Source organism: Neopelma chrysocephalum, unplaced genomic scaffold, assembly GCF_003984885.1.
Source record: "Neopelma chrysocephalum unplaced genomic scaffold, ASM398488v2 Primary Assembly neopelma1_321, whole genome shotgun sequence".
NCBI classification, from domain to species: Eukaryota; Metazoa; Chordata; class Aves; order Passeriformes; family Pipridae; genus Neopelma; species Neopelma chrysocephalum.
Genome location: NW_020897984.1, coordinates 112562 through 129808, shown reverse-complemented (window position 1 = coordinate 129808; position 17247 = coordinate 112562). Strand labels below are relative to the sequence as shown.

Here is a 17247-nt window from a genome sequence, read left to right as displayed (position 1 = left end):
GGCTCTGTGCTGCTGGGGGACCGTGGGGGCTCTACTGCTCCCCTACTCCACGTTGGCCCCTTGTGTGGCACAGGGCAGTGCCCGTCAGCTGTGGGAGCAGTGCTGGGCTGGCCGGGGTATGAGGCACCACGGCCTGTCCGGGCAGCCCCCAGCCCCTCACTAGGAGAGCGCCCAGCTCCCCCTGCGCTCACCTGCCCACGGCCTCTGCCGGGACTGGGCACAGGCCCAGAGTGGCAATGCCAGCCAGCATCATTAAGCCTCGTTAAGGTGACGAGCTTTCACTGCTCTGCTGTGCCAGGCTGCCTCTGTTCCATCCGCCAGAGCCCAATTAGTGTCACATCCAGGAGGCAGCTCCGGCGGAGGTGACGGGCGCCCTTGGCATGGCCCCGTCTCAGAGCACAGCTGAGACCGGGCACAGCTCGGCACAGGACTGGCCAGAGAGCCTGCCCCCAGCTCCCCTTGCACAGGTCCAGGCGAAGATATCCTGCTTGGCACGGTGCCAGGGGCCACGCCTTGCTCCTCTCCCTCCACTCTGGGAGGCTCAGCTCGCAGCCCAAGCCCTTGGCAGCAGGAAGGGGGTGCAGCATCGCCCCCGTCAAAAGCAGGACAGCAGGCCCTGTCCACGTTCACCTTTATTACACATTAAGGTCACGGATATTCCAGTTCTTTGATCCCTCAGGGCCAGCACACACGGAGGTGCACACGGCGGAGGGGCTGGTGCCTGCAGCCCCTGCACACAGGGCGGTGCAGGGCCAGGGGGCTGTGAGGGGCAGGGGGCTGCTCAGCCCTGGGGCAAGTGAGGCTGCAGAGCAGCATTGGGGGGGATGCCCCCACAGAGGCTGGGTCTGACGAGGGCACGCTGTGGGTGAGCGAGCACTGGGTCCTGGAGCAGGCGTTGCTGGGCCCTGCCAGAGCCGGGGCTGGCTGGGGGCATTCCCCGCCCTCATTGGTATGAGGCACAATCCCTGAAGAGCCCAGCGGCTGGCAGCGCTGGGGAGTTTTGGCCAAGCAGAAGCAGGGTGTGGGAGGCCAGGAGCAGGGCAGGGGGTCCAGGCTGAGCTGGCGTTGGTGGGGAGCACGGGGGCCAGAGGCACTGAGGGAGGACAGGGCCTCACCCCACTGCCCTGAGCCCAAGCCCCACAGCCGCAGGGGCACCAGCCCCCTCAGCCCCCTGTGTCCTGCGACGAGGTACAGAGCCAGGCAGCCAATCCCACTCCTCCCTGGGATAGCACAGTCCTGTTCCCGGTGCACGTGAGGGACAGGGCTGAAGGGGGCAAGGACAGAACTCAAGGCCAGAAGTAGGGCAATAGGAAGACAGCAAAAAACCCCCGCAAGAAACCCAAAACCAGTAGTGCAGAGGTAATGGAGATACTGAGAATGGGGGTGAGAGGAGAGGGGAGTCTGAGGGGTTGGCCACAGGTGCTGGCAAGGCACAGGAATGGGGCCAAAAGGAGGGACAATGGTGCTGGCCCCAGAGAGCAGAGAGAGGCTCTGGGATCTTGGGGGTGACCCACACGCTCATCCCCCTGGGGTGAGGCAGGGTCCCATCCCTCTAACTCAGGTGGTCACTTTGATCCCAAAATATTTGCGCAGCTGCTCCAGGAAGAGAAAGGTGAGAATAGTCTGAGGAACGAGCCGGACAGCAGCAGGAACAAAGCCCTGGAAGGGGATAGCAAGAAAGGGGAGAGTCAAGTGTGTGCCCGGCCCTGGTGCTCCCAGCAGCGGCACGAGTGGGCAGGCATGGGGCAGTGCGGGGTGGGCAACATGGGCTGCAGGGCACACAGGTCTCAGCATCACATGCCAACCCCTCTGCTCTACACATGGGTGCTGGCACCTGCCCTCCATTTGGGAGCCTGATGGGTGCAACAGGGCCATGGCTGCAGTGCCTGAGCCCAGGCTCAGTCCTGGCGAGGCCAGGGCTCGTGTTACCCTGGGGCCAAGCCTGGGCCAGGTGGATGAAGGCCTGATGCAGGAAGCAGCCAAGCCACCACAGCAGAGCCTGGAAGGCCCTTGTCCCAGGACTCTTCTGGATGGCAACCTCTACTCCCAGCCCGGCCCAGCCTGCCCCACCCCACACATCCCTGGCTACATACCTTGTAGAAGGCGAGGGGTCCGAGCTTGGCAGTTTCCATGGCACAGTGAACAACACCCTGGGGTGAGAGGGTGAGAGATGAGGTGTGTAGAGAGGGTAGGATGGGCAGCAGTGAGGTGGGCAGGGTGGGTGACTCACATTGTACTCGCCGTGGGAGTTCATAAGGCGGGTCTTGAGCACATCCAGGGGCTGGCACAGGAATGTGGCACACCCGCCCTGCAGAGAGTCATCGGGGAATCAGGAGACCCCGGTGCCACCGACTGCTGCAGTCATTGGAGAGACCCAGAGCCATGTCTGGGCCCAACACCAGGCCAGGAGCCTCCCAGAGCCACTGTGCCCAGCCCTGCTCAGTCCAAGCCCAGAGTGGTGGCTCTGGCAGCCCCAGCCTGGCACCCCGAGCCTCGCTGCAAGCAAACCAAGCCCCGGCCCTGCCCCCCCAGCCCCAGCTCTGCTCACGGCAATGAAGCTGGACAGGAAATGAGTGACAATGTTGTCTGACAGCAACCCAGTGGCGAGAACCAGCTGTTTGGCCTGGTCATAACAGGAGAGCTGCAAAGACACTGTGAATCAGTGACATGTTCCCCTTCCTCACCACACTAGGGACCACCCCAGTCCCTACACCAGGCACCTACTGCCCAGAAGAGCTGTCCTACCTGCCCAATGGTGACGAGGGCCCCGCGGAAGGATGCCACAGTAGCTCCTGAAAAGAGTTTCTTCACGCCCTCTGTGGACAGACAGATGGGGATCAGCATAGTCCTGGGCCATCACTCACACCCCATTCCACCTGGAGCCTTCTTCCCTGCCCAGGCTATGTCCCAAACTCCTTGCACAGCCCTCCTTAAAACACACCACAGCAAACAGGACGCAGGATAGGGGAGTCCTTCAAAATGGCCCAACCTCCTCCCTGCCTCTGCTCATCCCCTGTCCCACCTGCTCCACCCTCCTGCGCTTTTCCATCACACCTCCTGGCAGGTTTCCCTTTCCCACCGAGTACGGGCAGGCTGCCAGGCCCTGCCAGACCCGGCCCAGGCCCTGCCCCAGCCAGACAGTGTGGTGGTGCCAGGCCCTGCATGCCCCTGGGCTCCCCAGCCCCAAGGGCATCCCCCAGCCCCTTTCCCTGCCCTGGCTGAGCGAACTCCCCCGCTCAGCCTTGCCCCGGCTCCCTAGGGCCTGTGAGGACACCGGAACGGGCCCACCCACCCGGCTGGCACGGCCTCACCTTCCCGGAGGACACGGTACATGCCGTCCAGGGCATGGGAATAGCTGGAAGGAGCGAGAGGGGAAGGGGTCAGGAGCCGAGGCTCCCCGGCACGGCGGCAGCCCCGCCGCTCTCCGCGGGCACCGGAGGCTCCCGGAGCGGCGGCCCCGGCCCAGCCCCCGCCACCCCCGGTGCCGGTGCCGGTGCCGCCGGTGCGGTGCTGCCACCCCGCGGCCACGCGCACCCCCGGCCCCGGGAGCGCCGGTCCCTTCCGACCACCTCCCTGCTGCCCCAGCCCTCACACCCCTCCCCGCCTCAGCCCCCCACTCACTTGCGCCGCTGGGCCGGCGGCTGCTTCACGTCGTTCTGCATCCTGGAAGGCAGAGCACCGCAGGTGAGGGGGGCCGGGGGCCGACTGTCCCCCCCAGCACCAGGGACCCCTGCCCGGGGCAGTGGGACTGAGTTGCCCGTTTGCAAACGGACAAGAACGCTGCCTCCAGCCCCACTCCCCCCAAGGGGCTGTCACCCAACAGAACAGCTCCGGTCATCCTGAGCACAGAGCTCCTGGGCCATTGTTCCTGGGGCAGGCTCGCCAGGAGAGATGACGGGAGCACCCAGCACTTCCCACCATCCCAACTGCTGCTGTGCACCGGCCACAACCCCTGTCATACAGACAGAACTGACCTGACGTTCACCATATCAGCCGGGGTCCCCACGAACCCACCAGTGAAACCTGTGGCAAAAGAAGAGCTGGGTCAGGGGAGTGTCCAGCCTGAGGGAGCTGGGGCTGAAGGCCCCCATTGCCTGGCTCACCTCCTGCTGCAGCCATCAGCACTTTCTGGTAGAAGGGGGGAGGCCCCTGGCTGCCCTGGCCCAGGTGTTTCTTTGCGGTCTCATAAATGCCAAAGCGAGTCAAGGAATATGTCATCTGGAGGAGAGGGAAATGAGCGGCTGTGCCCCTGGCGCAGGGCAGCCCGTCAGCTCCCGGGGCTCTGCAGCATGGCAGGGGCTCTGCAGCATGGCAGAGGCTCTGCGCTGGCCTCGGGGGCCAGCAGGGCACGGTGGCACTCACCTGCCGGCACAGAGAGGCACTGAGCCCGTTGTAGAGAGCAAAGAAGCCGTCGGTGCGGATCACGTGCATCGCCATCCCCATCATCCGCATCTTCACCTCCTGCTGGGTCTGCAGGTGGACCTGGGGCAGAACACAGCAGTGTCAGCTCAGCGCTGGGCCGGGCAGGGACGGGAGTGCACCAGGCACCAGAGTGGGTATGAACGTGAGCACATGTCAGGCTAACGCGTCAGCATCGCCCAGGAGCCAACAGCAACAGCTCCAGGCTCCCCACACCTGGAAAGGACTTGGAGACTGGCCCAGCCCAACACCAGAGGGTTGGAGGCAGCGACGGAAGGGGAGTGCCCAGGCACTCAGCCCACAGCCCTTCCCAGGCCCTGCCCTCAACATTAAGCTCCAAGGTGAGGGGTGGCACCTGCTTCTCCCAGAAGGACCCTGGCCCACCTCAGGGTGGGGTGGTCCAGCAGCACCTGAGTGAGTGAGTGCCCAGTGTGGGTTTGCTCAGAGGGACGCAGTCGGGTCAGTGAAGTCATGGCCACGCAGGGCAGGGCAGGGCAGGGCAGGCCTCCGGAGCCACTTCCCCTCCTCCCCAGTGCAGGAATCGCAGAGGCAGGAAGAGAACCCACAGCCAGCCAGAGGCTCTCCTTCCCTCCTGCAGCAGCCCAACACTTCCCACCATCACCAGGGGCAACGCCTGGCAGCAGGAGTCATGGGGGGCTGGCCAGGAGCACGGGAGCTGTGTCAGCTGGTGCCGGAGCATGCTCTGAGTGCTGCAAAGACCACGTGGAGGTCAAAGGCCCCAGGAGATAAGGAGAGCAAAGGGCTGCTGTCAGGGGACCAGGCCTGGCTCCTGCTACAGAAGCCCCGGCACAGCTGGGCCGTGGGACACACCACAGGACGCTGGGAACGGCCGCTGTCTCCCACGCGGGGCATCAGCAGGGGTGCAGGGGCCTGCCTTCAACGCTGGCAGGTGGATTTTGGATGTCAGGAACCAGAGCGTGTGTCAGGGACCAACGTTGGGCAGCCGGCTGCAGGCAGCCTGGGGCAGAGGAAACGAGCAGGCAGGTCAGGCAGGGCCATGCCGGGACACGCTCCGCTGCCTGCGGTCCCAGGGCTGCAGGAAGGGCAGGCAGGCGGGCAGGGGAGGGACTGGCCAGGCCGTGGTCACTGTCACACAGCCAGCAACCCGTGGGTGGCTGGTGGCTGCAGAGAGCCGGCCTAAGGGCACAAGCACTGTCCAGGCTGGCTGGCTGGGGCTAAGGTCCAGAGGGGCAGTGAAGTGCCCTTCGTACCCTGCCCTGCTGGATCCTGAGGCCTCCTGTTCCTCACCAGGCCTGGTGCCAGCCCCTGCTGGGGAGCTCTTGGCCAAAGGTAGGTCCATGATCAATATTCAGATGTGGACCCTCTGGCAAAACCTAGCAGTGGGCTGGACTGCTCCCAGCCCTGTGCGCTCAGGGGCTGCACATCTGCAGGGGACAGCAAGGGGACATGGCCCAAATGTCACACCCGTCATGCTGGCTCAGAGACAGACTAAGAGGCATGTGTCAGACAAATTCCTGTTCTTAGCGCCTCGCCAGGGCATCCCACACGAGCTCCCACGGGCTGGCAGCCACCTCCGCTGGGCAGACAGGGCACAGCAACAGGCTGAACACTGGGGAGGCAGCACTCCCTTGCCAGGGCCGACTGCTCTCCTGTGCCTGTGCCCGGTACATCTTCCCCTCCCTCCGTGCCATGGGGTGGGAAGGGGCTGTCTGTCCCAGCCTCACCCACGGGCACAGCCCTGGGCAGGACAGGCCCTGCCTGGGCTGGCTCTCCCGCTCCCCCTCCGCAGCCTGCCCGGCTGCCAGGCTCATCGCCGCTTGGCTGGCACACAAGGCTCGAGGCAGCGCTGGCACTCGCCCCGTCCGTGGGTGCTGGCAGCGCAGGGCTGCGCGCGGCGCCCTTTGTGCGGCACTGGGGATGCCAGGTCATCCGCGGCGCCTAGGTGACATCTTGGCCGGAGGGCCCAGAGCCCAGTGGGACAGCGTCCAACACCGCCAGCCCTGGAGTCACTGCCGTGCCCGGGCAGGGGAGGCCAAGGCGTCCTCCACAGCCCCCGGGGCAGACACCCCGAGTTCCCCAGACCCCTCAGCCCCGCACATCCACCCCTTCCCCTGGCTGGGGACCCCTCAGCTGTGACCCCGGGCCCCAGCGCTGGCTCCCTCTTCCCTGAGCCAAGGGCCATGTACCTGCACAGCCTCAAATCGGAAATCAGCCCCTCAGAACCAGCCCCCCGCAGCTGTTCCCTGGTGCTCTGCAGAGTTCTCCGGCCCCGCAGTCACTCTGGGACCCTCACTCCCGTCCCCCTTCCCCGCAGCCAGGTCCCTCCAGGACCCTCGGACCTGCTCCCCGTCCCCTCACAGCCTCTCCAGGACCTTCACAGCCACTCAGTCCACTCAGAGCCACCTCCCCTCCCCTGGTAGCCGTCCCCTGGTCCCTCACCCACTCCGGGACCCCCAGACTCGCTCCGCAGATCCCCAGAACGGCTCCCCATCCCCTCGCAACCTCTCATGGACCCTCACAGCCACTTCCAGCCGCCCAGAGCCACCCCCTGACCCCTCACAGCCGCCCTGGAGCCCCCAGACCCGCTCTCCGTCCCCTCACAGCCGCCCTGGAGCCCCCAGACCCGCTCTCCGTCCCCTCCCAGCCGCCCCCCGTCCCGCAGCCCAGTCCCTCAGAGCCGCTCCGGGACCCTCAGACCCGCTCCCCGTCCCACCGCCACCTCTCCGGGACCCCCACAGCCGCTCCCAACTCACCCTAACCCCTTCCCCAACCCCTCCCGGCCGCTCCGGGACCCTCAGAACCGGCACCAGCCCCCATAACCGTCCCCCAACCCCTCCCGGCCGCACCAACCGCCTCCCCATCCCCTCACGGCACCCCCCACACACCGCAGCCATTCACAGCCGCTCCGCGCTCCCCAAACCCGCTCCCCGTCCCCCGAAACCGCCCCCCACACGCGGTCAGAGCCGCCCCCCCCGGCGTGTCCCCCCCTCACCTTCAGCAGGTCCAAGGGGTGGGTGCAGCAGGCGGCCCCGGAGGACGCCAGGCCGCCGAAGTACCAGCGCGAAACGCGCTGCTCCGCCATGGGAGCCGCTTCTGCCACAGACCCCGCCCCCTGCCGTTAAGACACGCCCCCTTCCGTTAAGCCACGCCTCCTCCCGGTACCGGCGGGGGGGGGCCCGGCCGGCGCATCCCCCGGCCCGGGAGCGGCGCGGATCCCCCCCGGCAACCCCGGGACGGGGGCTGCCGCGGCAACCCCGGGCTCCAGAACCATCCTTTCCCCTGCCGCACGCACCTCCACGGCCCGCGGGAGCGGCTTCTTCCCGTTAATAATTAACGGGGATTTACTAACGGGGAGGTGAAGGCATCTGCAGAAAAGCGGCGTGAGGAGGCAGGGGATGCGCGGGTACAAACAGCAGTGTTACCAGTGCACACGTGTAGAGTGCGGGGATAATCAGCATCTCCAGAGTACTCATTCCCGCCCTGCCCACATCTCCACAGCCTATGGAAGTGGGTTCTTCCCGTTAACAACTAACGGGGCGGTGAGACCAGCAGCAAAAGGCAGCGTTAAGAGGGGGCGATGCCATGAGGAGGGGGGTGATGTGCTGGCACAAACTTCAGTACCTGAAGGGAGCCTACAAGAAAGACGGAGAGAGACTATTTAGGAGAGCCTTGACAGGACAAGAGGGAACACCTTCACACTGAGAGAGTAGATTTAGGTCAGATAATAGGAAGAAATTCTCCCCTGTGAGGGTGGTAAGGCCCTGGCACAGGCTGCCCAGAGAAACTGTGGCTGCCCCATCCCTGGAAGTGTCCAAGCCTGGTTGGATGGGGATTGGAGCAACCTGGGCTGGTGGAAGGTGTCCCAGCTCAGGGGTTGGGACGAGATGATCTTTAAGATCGCTTCCAACTCAAACCATTCCATGATTCTACGAAACGTCGACATTACCAGTGTGCACATGGAGCATGGGGGTAATCAGAGCTGATCTGGGAGAGATGAACCATTTCACATGTTTTTTTTTATATTTATAAGGTAGAGTTCATGGTGATAGTGGAAGGAGGCAGCAGCTCTGCCAAACCACAGTGTTTTTTGGGAGAGCACTCCCACCGCGCCGAGCGCTTGGAAAGGTCCGGGCGCGGCTCGGGCAGCAGCCGCTGTGCCAGTCCCTGTGGGGTGAGACTACTCCAGAACAACAGTCCCTCCTGCTGCCTCCAGCGCCGCTTTGATCTTCTCTGCTTCCTCCTTGGAGGCGTTTGCCTTGATCTCCTGCGGAAGGGACTCCACCAGCTTCTTTGCCTGTGGGAGGGACAAAGTACGAGGCTCATGAAGTGCCTTTCACTAACCAGATTATCGGATTTAGAGCCATGAGCCCGACCTCTGCTTAAGATGACCAGGGAAACTCACCGACCAGTACAAACCCCAAGACTTTCACTTGAATATGGCACATCCCATCAGAAGGTGGCTAAACCTGACCGTGAGCGGCAGCAAATCCACTGGGAAACCTTTTCCAGTGATTCGCTGCTCTTAAATTCCTCCCAGCATGTGCGTGGTGCTCCCAGATGTGCACCTCTGGCCTGTGCAGGAGTGGGTGCAGGCAGAGGCCCGTGCAGTGACCTACCAAGGCAGTGGCTGCCTGGCACTGGGCCCTGCTCAGTGTCTGTGTTTTGGTTCACATACTTGTGCCAGCAGGAGGGGAGGCCGGTGCAGGGTTTGGACACAGCTACACCGGGTAAAACAGAGCTCCAGCACAGACTATACTCAGAACACATTATTTTGACATTTTAGGGACTTTCTAAGCAAAACTACTGGTACTAAGCAGCACTGCAATACTTAAGGCAAGCTGAAAAGCTGCTGAGCTGATTTAAGGAACTTACAACAGTGCTGCTGTAGAGAGGGAAGGGAGCCTGGGGGGACAAGCCCCTGCTGTGGTCAGACCCTCCTGCTCTTACACCCAACACCAGTGAAGCTATTTGGCTCCTTGAAACAGACCCCAGCTGGTTCCCAGGTGAGAAGCCACAGCTCTCTGCTGTGGTTTGGTGTGGCTTTAGTACCCACCGGACTGGCTGCTGCTGGCAAAAAGGTTTTGTGCTTTTGATTCCTGCTGGGCACAGTGACAACACATCTGTGGTGGCAGAAAATGGTTTTTTTTTCTGGGGTGAGCAGGCACAGCCAGTGCTCGGCAGGGCAGGAATGCCTTCACCCACCAGGACAGGGTTCAGACAGGAGCCTGTTCCAGCTCGCTGCGATGAGAACAGGCAACACAACCCAGGTTATTCATTTCAGAACCCTGCTCACCAAGGCGTGACTCCATTCTAAAGCAGCCCTGGTGAAGGGAAGCAGCTGTTCCTGGCGCCTGGCGGGAGGAAGAGCAGGGCCCAAGCCAAAGGGATCCACACAGCAGCAGTCACGGGGCAGAGGCAGCACATTCCCAACCCAGTCAGACCCGGGACTGGCAGTGACACAGGGCCAGTGTCTGCTGGGAGGCTCTCAATGAGCTTCCTGAACCGAGGATGGCCTCGGTCCGGTGTGTGCTGACCACACACCTGCCTCATCACGCAGTTGTTGCCGCAGGACTGACCTGTTTGGGTCCCACCAGCACTCAAAGTCCTCACTAGCCACGCTCTCCTCCAAACCATCAGGCCACAAAGAGAACCCCTGCAAACCTCATTAAAACACCTCAACGGGATGGCCATAAAATTTACAACAAAAGTGCATCAACTCTACTTCGAACACAACTTCTGCAGGCAGAACCCTGTCAGCAGCCAATTGTTTTGTGTGTGTGTTTTAACCAAAGGGCCAGGTCAGGCACATCACACTGGAGTTTGCCCACAACAGCCGGTACCTACAAACAGCTCGTCCGACAGGTGCCACGTGCTAACCCGACCTCATTTAGCATCAGCCCTCCAGTTAATTATCTGCTGATTGCATCCATTACAGGGTTTGCTATTTTCATGCTTGCTTCGGACCAATAATGGATGAACAATTTGCAGAGGAACCAGGCTGACAGTCAGGTAATTATCCCTCTGGGGCAGCCAAACTTGCACGTGTGCCACTGAGTTTCTCTGCTGGCTTTGCAACAGGAACAGGTCAGAAGATTACCTGCAAACCTTTCTGCTGTTCCAGAACACGATAAGAGCAGACTCTGCAATACTCAACGCTGCAGTTGGATAAATGGAAAGTGCTACTATTAACTCCAAGATATGGCAGCATCACCCAGTGGAGAACTGCAGCGCGTTAAATACTTTGCCAGTAGCAGCTTCATCACCCAAGCTGCTGAGCCCACACCCCGGCTCAAGGGCATGAGTTCAGATGCTGCCCAGGGCTGTAAGAGGCCCGGTCTCCTCCCAGGAAAGAGGAAGAAGCATCACCTACAAAAAGAAGAGCCCTGAAAAGACTTGGAAGCCTGGATTGAAAGATGTGTGAGTTAGAAAAACTCGTCCAAATTCAGAAATACATTGGTTTTGGGAAAGGCAAGCCAAACCGAGCTGTACTGAGGGACTCCTGAGCTCTGCAGGAAAGCTCACAGCAGCTCTCAGGTTTGGAGAAGCTGAGATTGGCACGAAGGACTCTGAGGTCTTTGCTCTGGGTCTCCTCCTTCATCCTCCCACTTCTGCCAGGGGAAAATGCCAAAGACACAACCAAATCTTGCTCCCCACTTTGCCCGTGCCTCTGCACTGAGGCTCACACAGGCAGACTGTGCTCCTGCACACGCAAATACAGGCTCCCTTCGGACAGAGAGCTGACTGCTGGACCCAAGTGGGCCTGGGGGCGACACGCCAGAGCCGGGGGCAGCCCGGGACAGCCCCTGCTCACCTGCACGAGGTTCACTCCTGGCACGAAGTTCTTCACCTCCTTGATCAGCTTCACCTTGTCAGCGGGTTTCAGCTCCGTCAGCCGGACGGTGAAATGTGTTTTCTCTTTCTTGAGCGGGACCTCCTCCTCCTCCTGGAAGCAGCAGGAACGCCGTGAAGCCCCGCGGCCAAACCCACCGGCCCCGCCCGCCCCCCGCGCTCGGGGCCCCCGGGGCCTCACTCCCGCCCCTCCCGGTACCTGCGGAGCCGCCTGGGCGGGCACGGCGGAGGCAGCGGCGGCCGCGGGCATCACCCCCACGTCCGGGATCTTCAGCGTCTCCTGCGGGAAGAGCGGCGGCACCGGCGGCCGGTCAGGCGGCGCACGCGGCCGGGGCCGGGCCGGGCCGGGCCTCCCCCGCAACCCACCTTGAGCAGCGCGTTGAGATCGGCCACCTCCAGCAGCGTGAGCCCCGCGATGTCCCGCACCAGCTGCCGCACCTTGGGCGAGTACTCCTTGGCGGCCGTGTCCAGCGGCGCCCCGGCCAGCGCCTCCGAGCGCCGCGCGGGGCCGGTGCCGAGCGCCCGCAGCCCGGCGGGGCCGGGGCCGGTGCCGTGCGGGGCTCGGTGCGCGGTTCGCGGCAGGCGCGGCGGCAGCAGCGCCCGTCGGGCGGCGGGGAGCACCGCGGGCAGCACCGCGGGCAGCATGGCGGCCCCGAGGACACCGAGCTCTCCCGGCGGGCCCCGCGCCGGACGGGCTGGGCGGCGCTCGGCACCGGGACGGGCGGAGCGAAGCGAAGCGATGTGCCCTGGGAGGTGTAGGCAAAGCCCGGCAGCGTCGCCCCCCCGACCCCAGCACACGAGGCCGCAGCTCGTTCCAACGCTTTATTGTCGCCGTTCGCGCTCGGTCTCCCCCGCGAGGGGCGGGGACGGGACGGGCCCGGCCCGGCGATGGGCCCCGGGAGGGCGCTGCGGGGAGCGGGACTCAGCGGGGACAGGGCCAAGCTGGCGCCGGGGACCGGGCAGGGCTAAAGCGCTGCTCCTTCGGGGCCCGCGGCCACGAGCCCCGGGGCAACGGCAGGGACCGGGCGAGCTCCTGCCCGGCCCCGGTGGCCGCCGGCTGGCAGGGAGGAGTGGGGGGGGGGGGGGGGGGGGGCCGGGGGCAGCAGCCCCGGGCAGTCGGGGGCAGGGGGCTGTGCCCCTGCCGCTTGGTCCCCAGAGCCTGCGATGGGAGCCTGTGGCACCACCGCCCCCGGACATGGGGCCAGGGGACAGGAGGAGCAGTCGAAGTACAGAGTAATTCTGGATGAAGAGTAGTGTTACACAGGACCCCCAGGGTCCCCCATGCCCTGTGGCCTCGATCAGTCAAATGAGATGAGCTGGGCCTCTCCGCTGCCCGGGGGCTGCTGCCCGGGGGCTGGTGCCGGTGGAGGCTGCTGCTGGGGGGGCCCCCCGGCTGGGGCCACCTGGAACAGACAAAGTGGTTTCATCAGCACACGTGCCCCACTGGGTCCTGGCCCCCCTGGGGCCCTGAACCCCTGGGCTGGTGGCACTTACCTGTTGGTAGAGGGGCTGTTGCCCAGGCATGTAGGACTGCTGGGCTGGAAGGCTGCTCAGAGCTGCATCCTGGCCCGGGAGGGCAGACATGAGACCCTGTGGGAGCGAGGGGGTGGGTGTCAGAGGGGCCGGGGGACTCGCAGCGCCCGTGGGGCGGTGGTGACAGACCCCAGACTCTGCCAGGCCTCCTCCAGGACGACTCCACAGGCTGGAGCCCACCCACACCTCATCCCCCCGTGCCCAAGTGGGGAACGCTCACCTGCATGCCATAGGGCTGGTAGCCCATGGAGACGGACTGGCTGCCCATGTAGCTCATGGCCCCTGACTGGGGGGCCTGGGAGATGGCCGGGATGCTCTGGGACTGCGAGGCCGCGCTCTGTGGGGAGAGCCTGGTGAGAGGCGGCGCAGGCAGCGATGGCTCACAGCTCCAGCCAAGACCCCAGAGCCTGGAACTGGCTCCGACCCCAGCCCACTCCCACAGGGAGAGCAGCAGATCTGGAGGTCTGGGACCAACCAGCCCATCCTCCCCCCTGCTCAGAGATCCCGTTGATGAGGTGGGGTACATTGCCCCAGGCCCCCAGCCCTCACCTCACAGCCACAGGCTGTGCTGCCTCACTTGCCTGGTAGCCCTGTGTGGGCGTGGGCTGGTAGGACGAGTATGCTGGGGTGGTGGTGGGCACTGCTGTCCCCTGCTGAGCCCCCTGCCCGCTGCCGGCCCCCGGCTGGTACATGTAGGCATTCACCATGCTGGGATCTGGGCAGAGAGGGCAGAGGTTAGAGCAACCACCTTGGCTCACCCCTACCCCTGTGGGATGAGCTGCCCGACGTACCAGTCCCGGTGACGGGCATGGCGGTGTACGGCCCTGTGCCTCCCTGTGCAGCCTGGTTCATGTACACGCTGTGCATGGGAGAGCCCTCCACAGAGCCCGCTGGGCTGAAGGTGCCAGGGAAGCTGGTGGGCCCAGAGGGCTGGTATATCACCCCGCTGGCTGCTGGCATGGCCTGGAGCTGGTGGGAGAAGGAAAGCCAGCCTTAGGCTGCAGGCCCTGGGACCTGGCAGGAGGGTTCCTGGCCCAGCAGCTGTACCTGGGCATAGGGCAATGAGAAGGCTGGCATCTGGGCTCTCATCTGGATGGTCTGCTTCTGCTGCTCCAGGCGCAGCTGCCTCTCCTTTTCCTGCTCCTGCAGTCGCTGGATGGCCAACTGACGCTGCATCTCCAGGTACTCCTGCGGACACAGGACTGTGACGGCTCGGAGCCAGGACCCTACAGACCCCCTCCCACTAGGACAGCTGTCCCTGTCAGCCCTGGGCTGATCCATGGCACAGGCAGGCCTGGAATACCCTGGACACGCTTCTCTGCCTCACCTGCTTCTTCTGCCTCATGATCTCCAGCTTCTGGGCCAGCTGGATCTGGCGCTGCCGCTCTGCCTCCTCTGCTGCGCGGCGCAGCTTCTCCTGGTGCTCCTCCCGCAGGGCGTTCAGAGCCCCGCGCGCATCCCGGATCTGGGCCAGTTTGTCCTGCAGGCCTTCGTAGTACACTGGGGAGAGAAGGGACAGCCTCAGGGACATGGGGACAGAGCATCGGAACACCCCTGCACTCCTCACTAGTCTCTGGAGAGGCTGCGTCACAGGAATGCCAAACGCTGGCACCGGGGAAGCCCCGGCAGGTGCCCGCCCACGCCCAGGGCCAGCAGCTCCCCCAGCTCCCACGCACGCCTGCGCTCGTCCAGCTGGTTGAGCAGCTCCAGCAGCTGCGGGTGCATGTTGTTGATGGACTGGAACAGGGACAGCACGGCAGAGTCATTGGTGATGCTGCGGCCTCGCATGTGGTTGCTCTTCATGCGGTTGACGAAGGTGGTGACCGCGTTCTGCAGCGCCTTCAGGAACTGCTCGTGGTTCTCCTCGGACTCGCCGTTCTGGTACTGCTGCTGGAAGGAAGGACGGGGCAGCCGATAGCCGTGACCCCCCAAGAGCTGGCAGCCAGCCTGCAGAGCCAAGGAGTCCGGTGCTTCTTGCCCCTTGGCAGGTGCCAGACCCAGGTCCGGGCCCTCTCTTACCTCAACCACCCCGAGTGGGGCAGGGTGGGCTTCCCCAGGCTGCGCAGTCGGCTCTGTCAGGGACAGGGGTGCTGACGGCGTGGGGCTCTTGCGAACCTCCTCTTGTTTCTTCTCCCAGTAGTTGCGGTTCAGGTACCGAGCCAGCTGCCAGGAAGAGAAGGAAGGTGAGCGTTGCTGCCTCGTGGAAGCAAGCCTCTGCCACAGACTAACAGGGCTGAGATCCTTACCTCTGGGTCAATGTCCTCGGCCAAGGGAGCAGAGGAATTCTGGGAAGAGACAAACAGGGAAAAGCAGTTCAGAGAAACCACCAGAGACCCCTCAGGTCCCACACAGATGTCTGGATCAGACCTGGCCATGTACAACCACCAGTGCTGAGCACCAGCAAGAGCCTCAAAGGGGACACACGCTACAGCCCCGGGAAGCAGCAGCGGCACCTAAATGCCACCTAGGAACAGACCTTCTTGCTCAAAACACAGTGAAGGAGCAAGGGGTTGAATGGGGCAACTATTTTCCCTCAGAACGGGATTAAACTGGACACAAGCAGGGCAGACTCGGGCTCAGGAAGTGGCTTTCAGGCCCAGGGCTCCCATGGACGTACCACGGGTGGGGAGTAGAGTGTGCTGACCGGGGGAGCCGATGACGTGACAGGCGTGGGCTCAGCCTTGGGGTACATGGAGTAGGTTGTTTTCTGCCTCTGCAAAAGAGAAAATTGCCAACTCAGGGACTGTCCAGACTCCTCCAAACCAACTGCAACACGGCCCATGCCTGGCTCTGCTTTCACCCTCTCATTCCACAGGCCCTGCACGTCACCCACGCCAGGATATGCCCAGAGATCTCTTATGGCCCAGTACACCTGGGCTGAAGAGCAATGACCCCTCCCAGATCCCAGCAGTGCACAAACCATTCTCTCCTTCTCCTCAGCCTCTGACTGAGACAAGGCAATAGCCAGCTGGAGCTCCTCTTCCTCTTGCAGAGCTGTCTCGTCGCGCTTTGGAGGCAGCTTGAAGTGAAAAGATGAGGAGGTGGTCGGTAATGGGATCAACAAACAGGTCAGGATCACCAGATCACCTACGGGGCAGCCACTCACCTGGGACTGCTGAGAGAGAGGGCTGGTCAGGTACTCGGGGGGCAGCTCGGAGGTGGCAGCAGCTTTGCCCTCGGCCTTCCTGCAGTGAGAGGTGACAGTGTGGACTGAACGCTCCCTCCTCTGCACCAGAGCCCCAGCTCTGCACAATGGTTCAGCAACAAACCCTGCTCCTGGGAAGGAAGGGGGCCGGGCCCAGCCCAGCCTGCACGGCCTGGGAAGCACCCTGGCCCTGCTCTGCAGGGAATTGGCTCCACATCCTTCGCCCCTCACAGTCCCAGCTCTCGCAAGCAAAGAAACCCACCACGAAGGGTACTGACTTGTTGAGATGCTCATAGCAGGGCTCACAGACTCTCACTTCCTTCTCAATCCCGAACTTGGGGATAGTGGAATACTTGGAGGAGCATTTCCCACAGAAGATCTGCCCGCAGGCCCGGCAGTGATGCTGTGAAGGATGGGAGACATCAGTGTAGTGGCAAGACACTCCTTCTCCATTAGACAACACACTCAGATACTCCCAGCATTTCCCTGCCAGTGGCCAGGGAACACGGTCTGTCCCCAGCACATTTCCACGCAGAGAGTCCTGCAGGGAGCTCTGCCAGTCCCAAGGGCTGTGCAGGGCCAAGAAACCCAAAGGGGCAGGAGCAGCACCCACCTTCCGTGTCACAACACCAAACTGCACCCGGCACCTGTGACACTCCTCAGCGTCCACCCAGTCCGGAGCCTGCCGGGGTCAAGGGAAATCATGTAAGGAGGGAGTAGAGCCTCAAGGACAGTGTCTGCACTGGGCCTTTCAGGAGCTCCAATGGCTAACAGGGCTCTCGTGCATGGGGGAGAATGGAGGCACTTGCAGCTCAACAGGAAATATTAATCCCCCCAAGTTATCCCCTCTTGTGCTCCTTAGAGACTCTGACACTTTCACACTTAGCATAAAACTCTCTAGGAACGTGTCTGCTGATCACTTCAGCAATGCCTTGCCACGTTCAGCCTGCCAAGATGATGCAAGGCCACCAAGAAAGGGGAGTGATGGGACTGACTCCCTGTCCCCGTCAGTTCTCCCAGCAAGGTCTCCAGTCTGCACGAAAGGGAGGAATGCAAGACCTGCAGGTTTGGCAGGGAGGGGATGGGAGGGCAGGCCTGTCCTGCAGTGCCAGCTCCCCCCACCACACAGCTCACCCTCTCGGCAGCGAACATGGCATCGCTCTCCTTGAACTCCGGGAAGACGTGACCTGCAGGAGAAGCAGAGTCCCATTGTGAAAGGAATCCTCTGGCACAGGGAGGCCTTGGTGCCTGCAGTCTCATGCTGTAGGTGCCAGGACAAACCTCCTGCCCTGACTGGTATCTTGCTCTGACACACCAGC

At 63.2% G+C, this 17247-nt stretch overlaps 4 protein-coding genes across 8 annotated transcripts in view; all 4 read right to left on the bottom strand.

Moving 5' to 3' along the window:
• Window positions 1-614: 614 nt before the first annotated feature.
• On the bottom strand, window positions 615-7531 carry SLC25A10 (solute carrier family 25 member 10). 3 transcript variants are annotated; one of them, XM_027705232.1, is made up of 11 exons: window positions 7394-7529; window positions 4363-4482; window positions 4104-4218; window positions 3975-4023; window positions 3622-3663; window positions 3312-3355; window positions 2746-2816; window positions 2549-2641; window positions 2235-2308; window positions 2094-2154; window positions 615-1659 (listed from the first exon to the last, which is right to left on the bottom strand). In XM_027705232.1, exons 1-11 carry the CDS (start codon window positions 7481-7483, stop codon window positions 1558-1560), a joined length of 861 nt encoding a protein of 286 aa, XP_027561033.1. In that variant the 5' UTR covers window positions 7484-7529; the 3' UTR covers window positions 615-1557. The 3 variants fall into 3 exon arrangements, with proteins under 3 accessions (XP_027561033.1, XP_027561034.1, XP_027561032.1); XM_027705233.1 differs by lacking the exon at window positions 7394-7529 and adding an exon at window positions 4830-4957; XM_027705231.1 differs by having other exon boundaries at window positions 2094-2308; window positions 7394-7531.
• Window positions 7532-8386: 855 nt separating this feature from the next.
• On the bottom strand, window positions 8387-11895 carry MRPL12 (mitochondrial ribosomal protein L12). Its single transcript, XM_027705207.1, has 4 exons — window positions 11617-11895; window positions 11450-11530; window positions 11213-11344; window positions 8387-8695 (listed from the first exon to the last, which is right to left on the bottom strand). The coding sequence occupies exons 1-4, from the start codon at window positions 11893-11895 to the stop codon at window positions 8579-8581; spliced, it is 609 nt and encodes a 202-aa protein (XP_027561008.1). The 3' UTR covers window positions 8387-8578.
• TK1 (thymidine kinase 1) overlaps window positions 10701-17247 on the bottom strand; it is a 25914-nt gene continuing 19367 nt past the window's right edge. Inside the window, exons 9-10 of the transcript XR_003537543.1 lie at window positions 11095-11101; window positions 10701-10711 (exon numbers count right to left, since the gene is read on the bottom strand). The gene's annotated coding sequence lies outside the window, so the exon portion shown is untranslated. The remainder of the gene's footprint in view (window positions 10712-11094; window positions 11102-17247) is intronic.
• HGS (hepatocyte growth factor-regulated tyrosine kinase substrate) overlaps window positions 12059-17247 on the bottom strand; it is a 9368-nt gene continuing 4179 nt past the window's right edge. The window contains exons 6-21 of one of the 3 annotated variants that reach the window (XM_027705223.1): window positions 17063-17115; window positions 16542-16610; window positions 16207-16331; window positions 15890-15968; window positions 15704-15802; window positions 15401-15496; window positions 15030-15068; window positions 14803-14946; window positions 14460-14673; window positions 14111-14283; window positions 13831-13971; window positions 13575-13752; window positions 13365-13498; window positions 13004-13120; window positions 12745-12840; window positions 12549-12653 (exon numbers count right to left, since the gene is read on the bottom strand). In XM_027705223.1, coding sequence (XP_027561024.1) covers window positions 12549-12653; window positions 12745-12840; window positions 13004-13120; window positions 13365-13498; window positions 13575-13752; window positions 13831-13971; window positions 14111-14283; window positions 14460-14673; window positions 14803-14946; window positions 15030-15068; window positions 15401-15496; window positions 15704-15802; window positions 15890-15968; window positions 16207-16331; window positions 16542-16610; window positions 17063-17115 — 1862 coding nt within the window. Of the gene's footprint in view, window positions 12654-12744; window positions 12841-13003; window positions 13121-13364; window positions 13499-13574; window positions 13753-13830; window positions 13972-14110; window positions 14284-14459; window positions 14947-15029; window positions 15069-15400; window positions 15497-15703; window positions 15803-15889; window positions 15969-16206; window positions 16332-16541; window positions 16611-17062; window positions 17116-17247 lie in introns of all 3 variants that reach the window. The other 2 variants (XM_027705224.1, XM_027705222.1) reach the window with 2 other exon arrangements.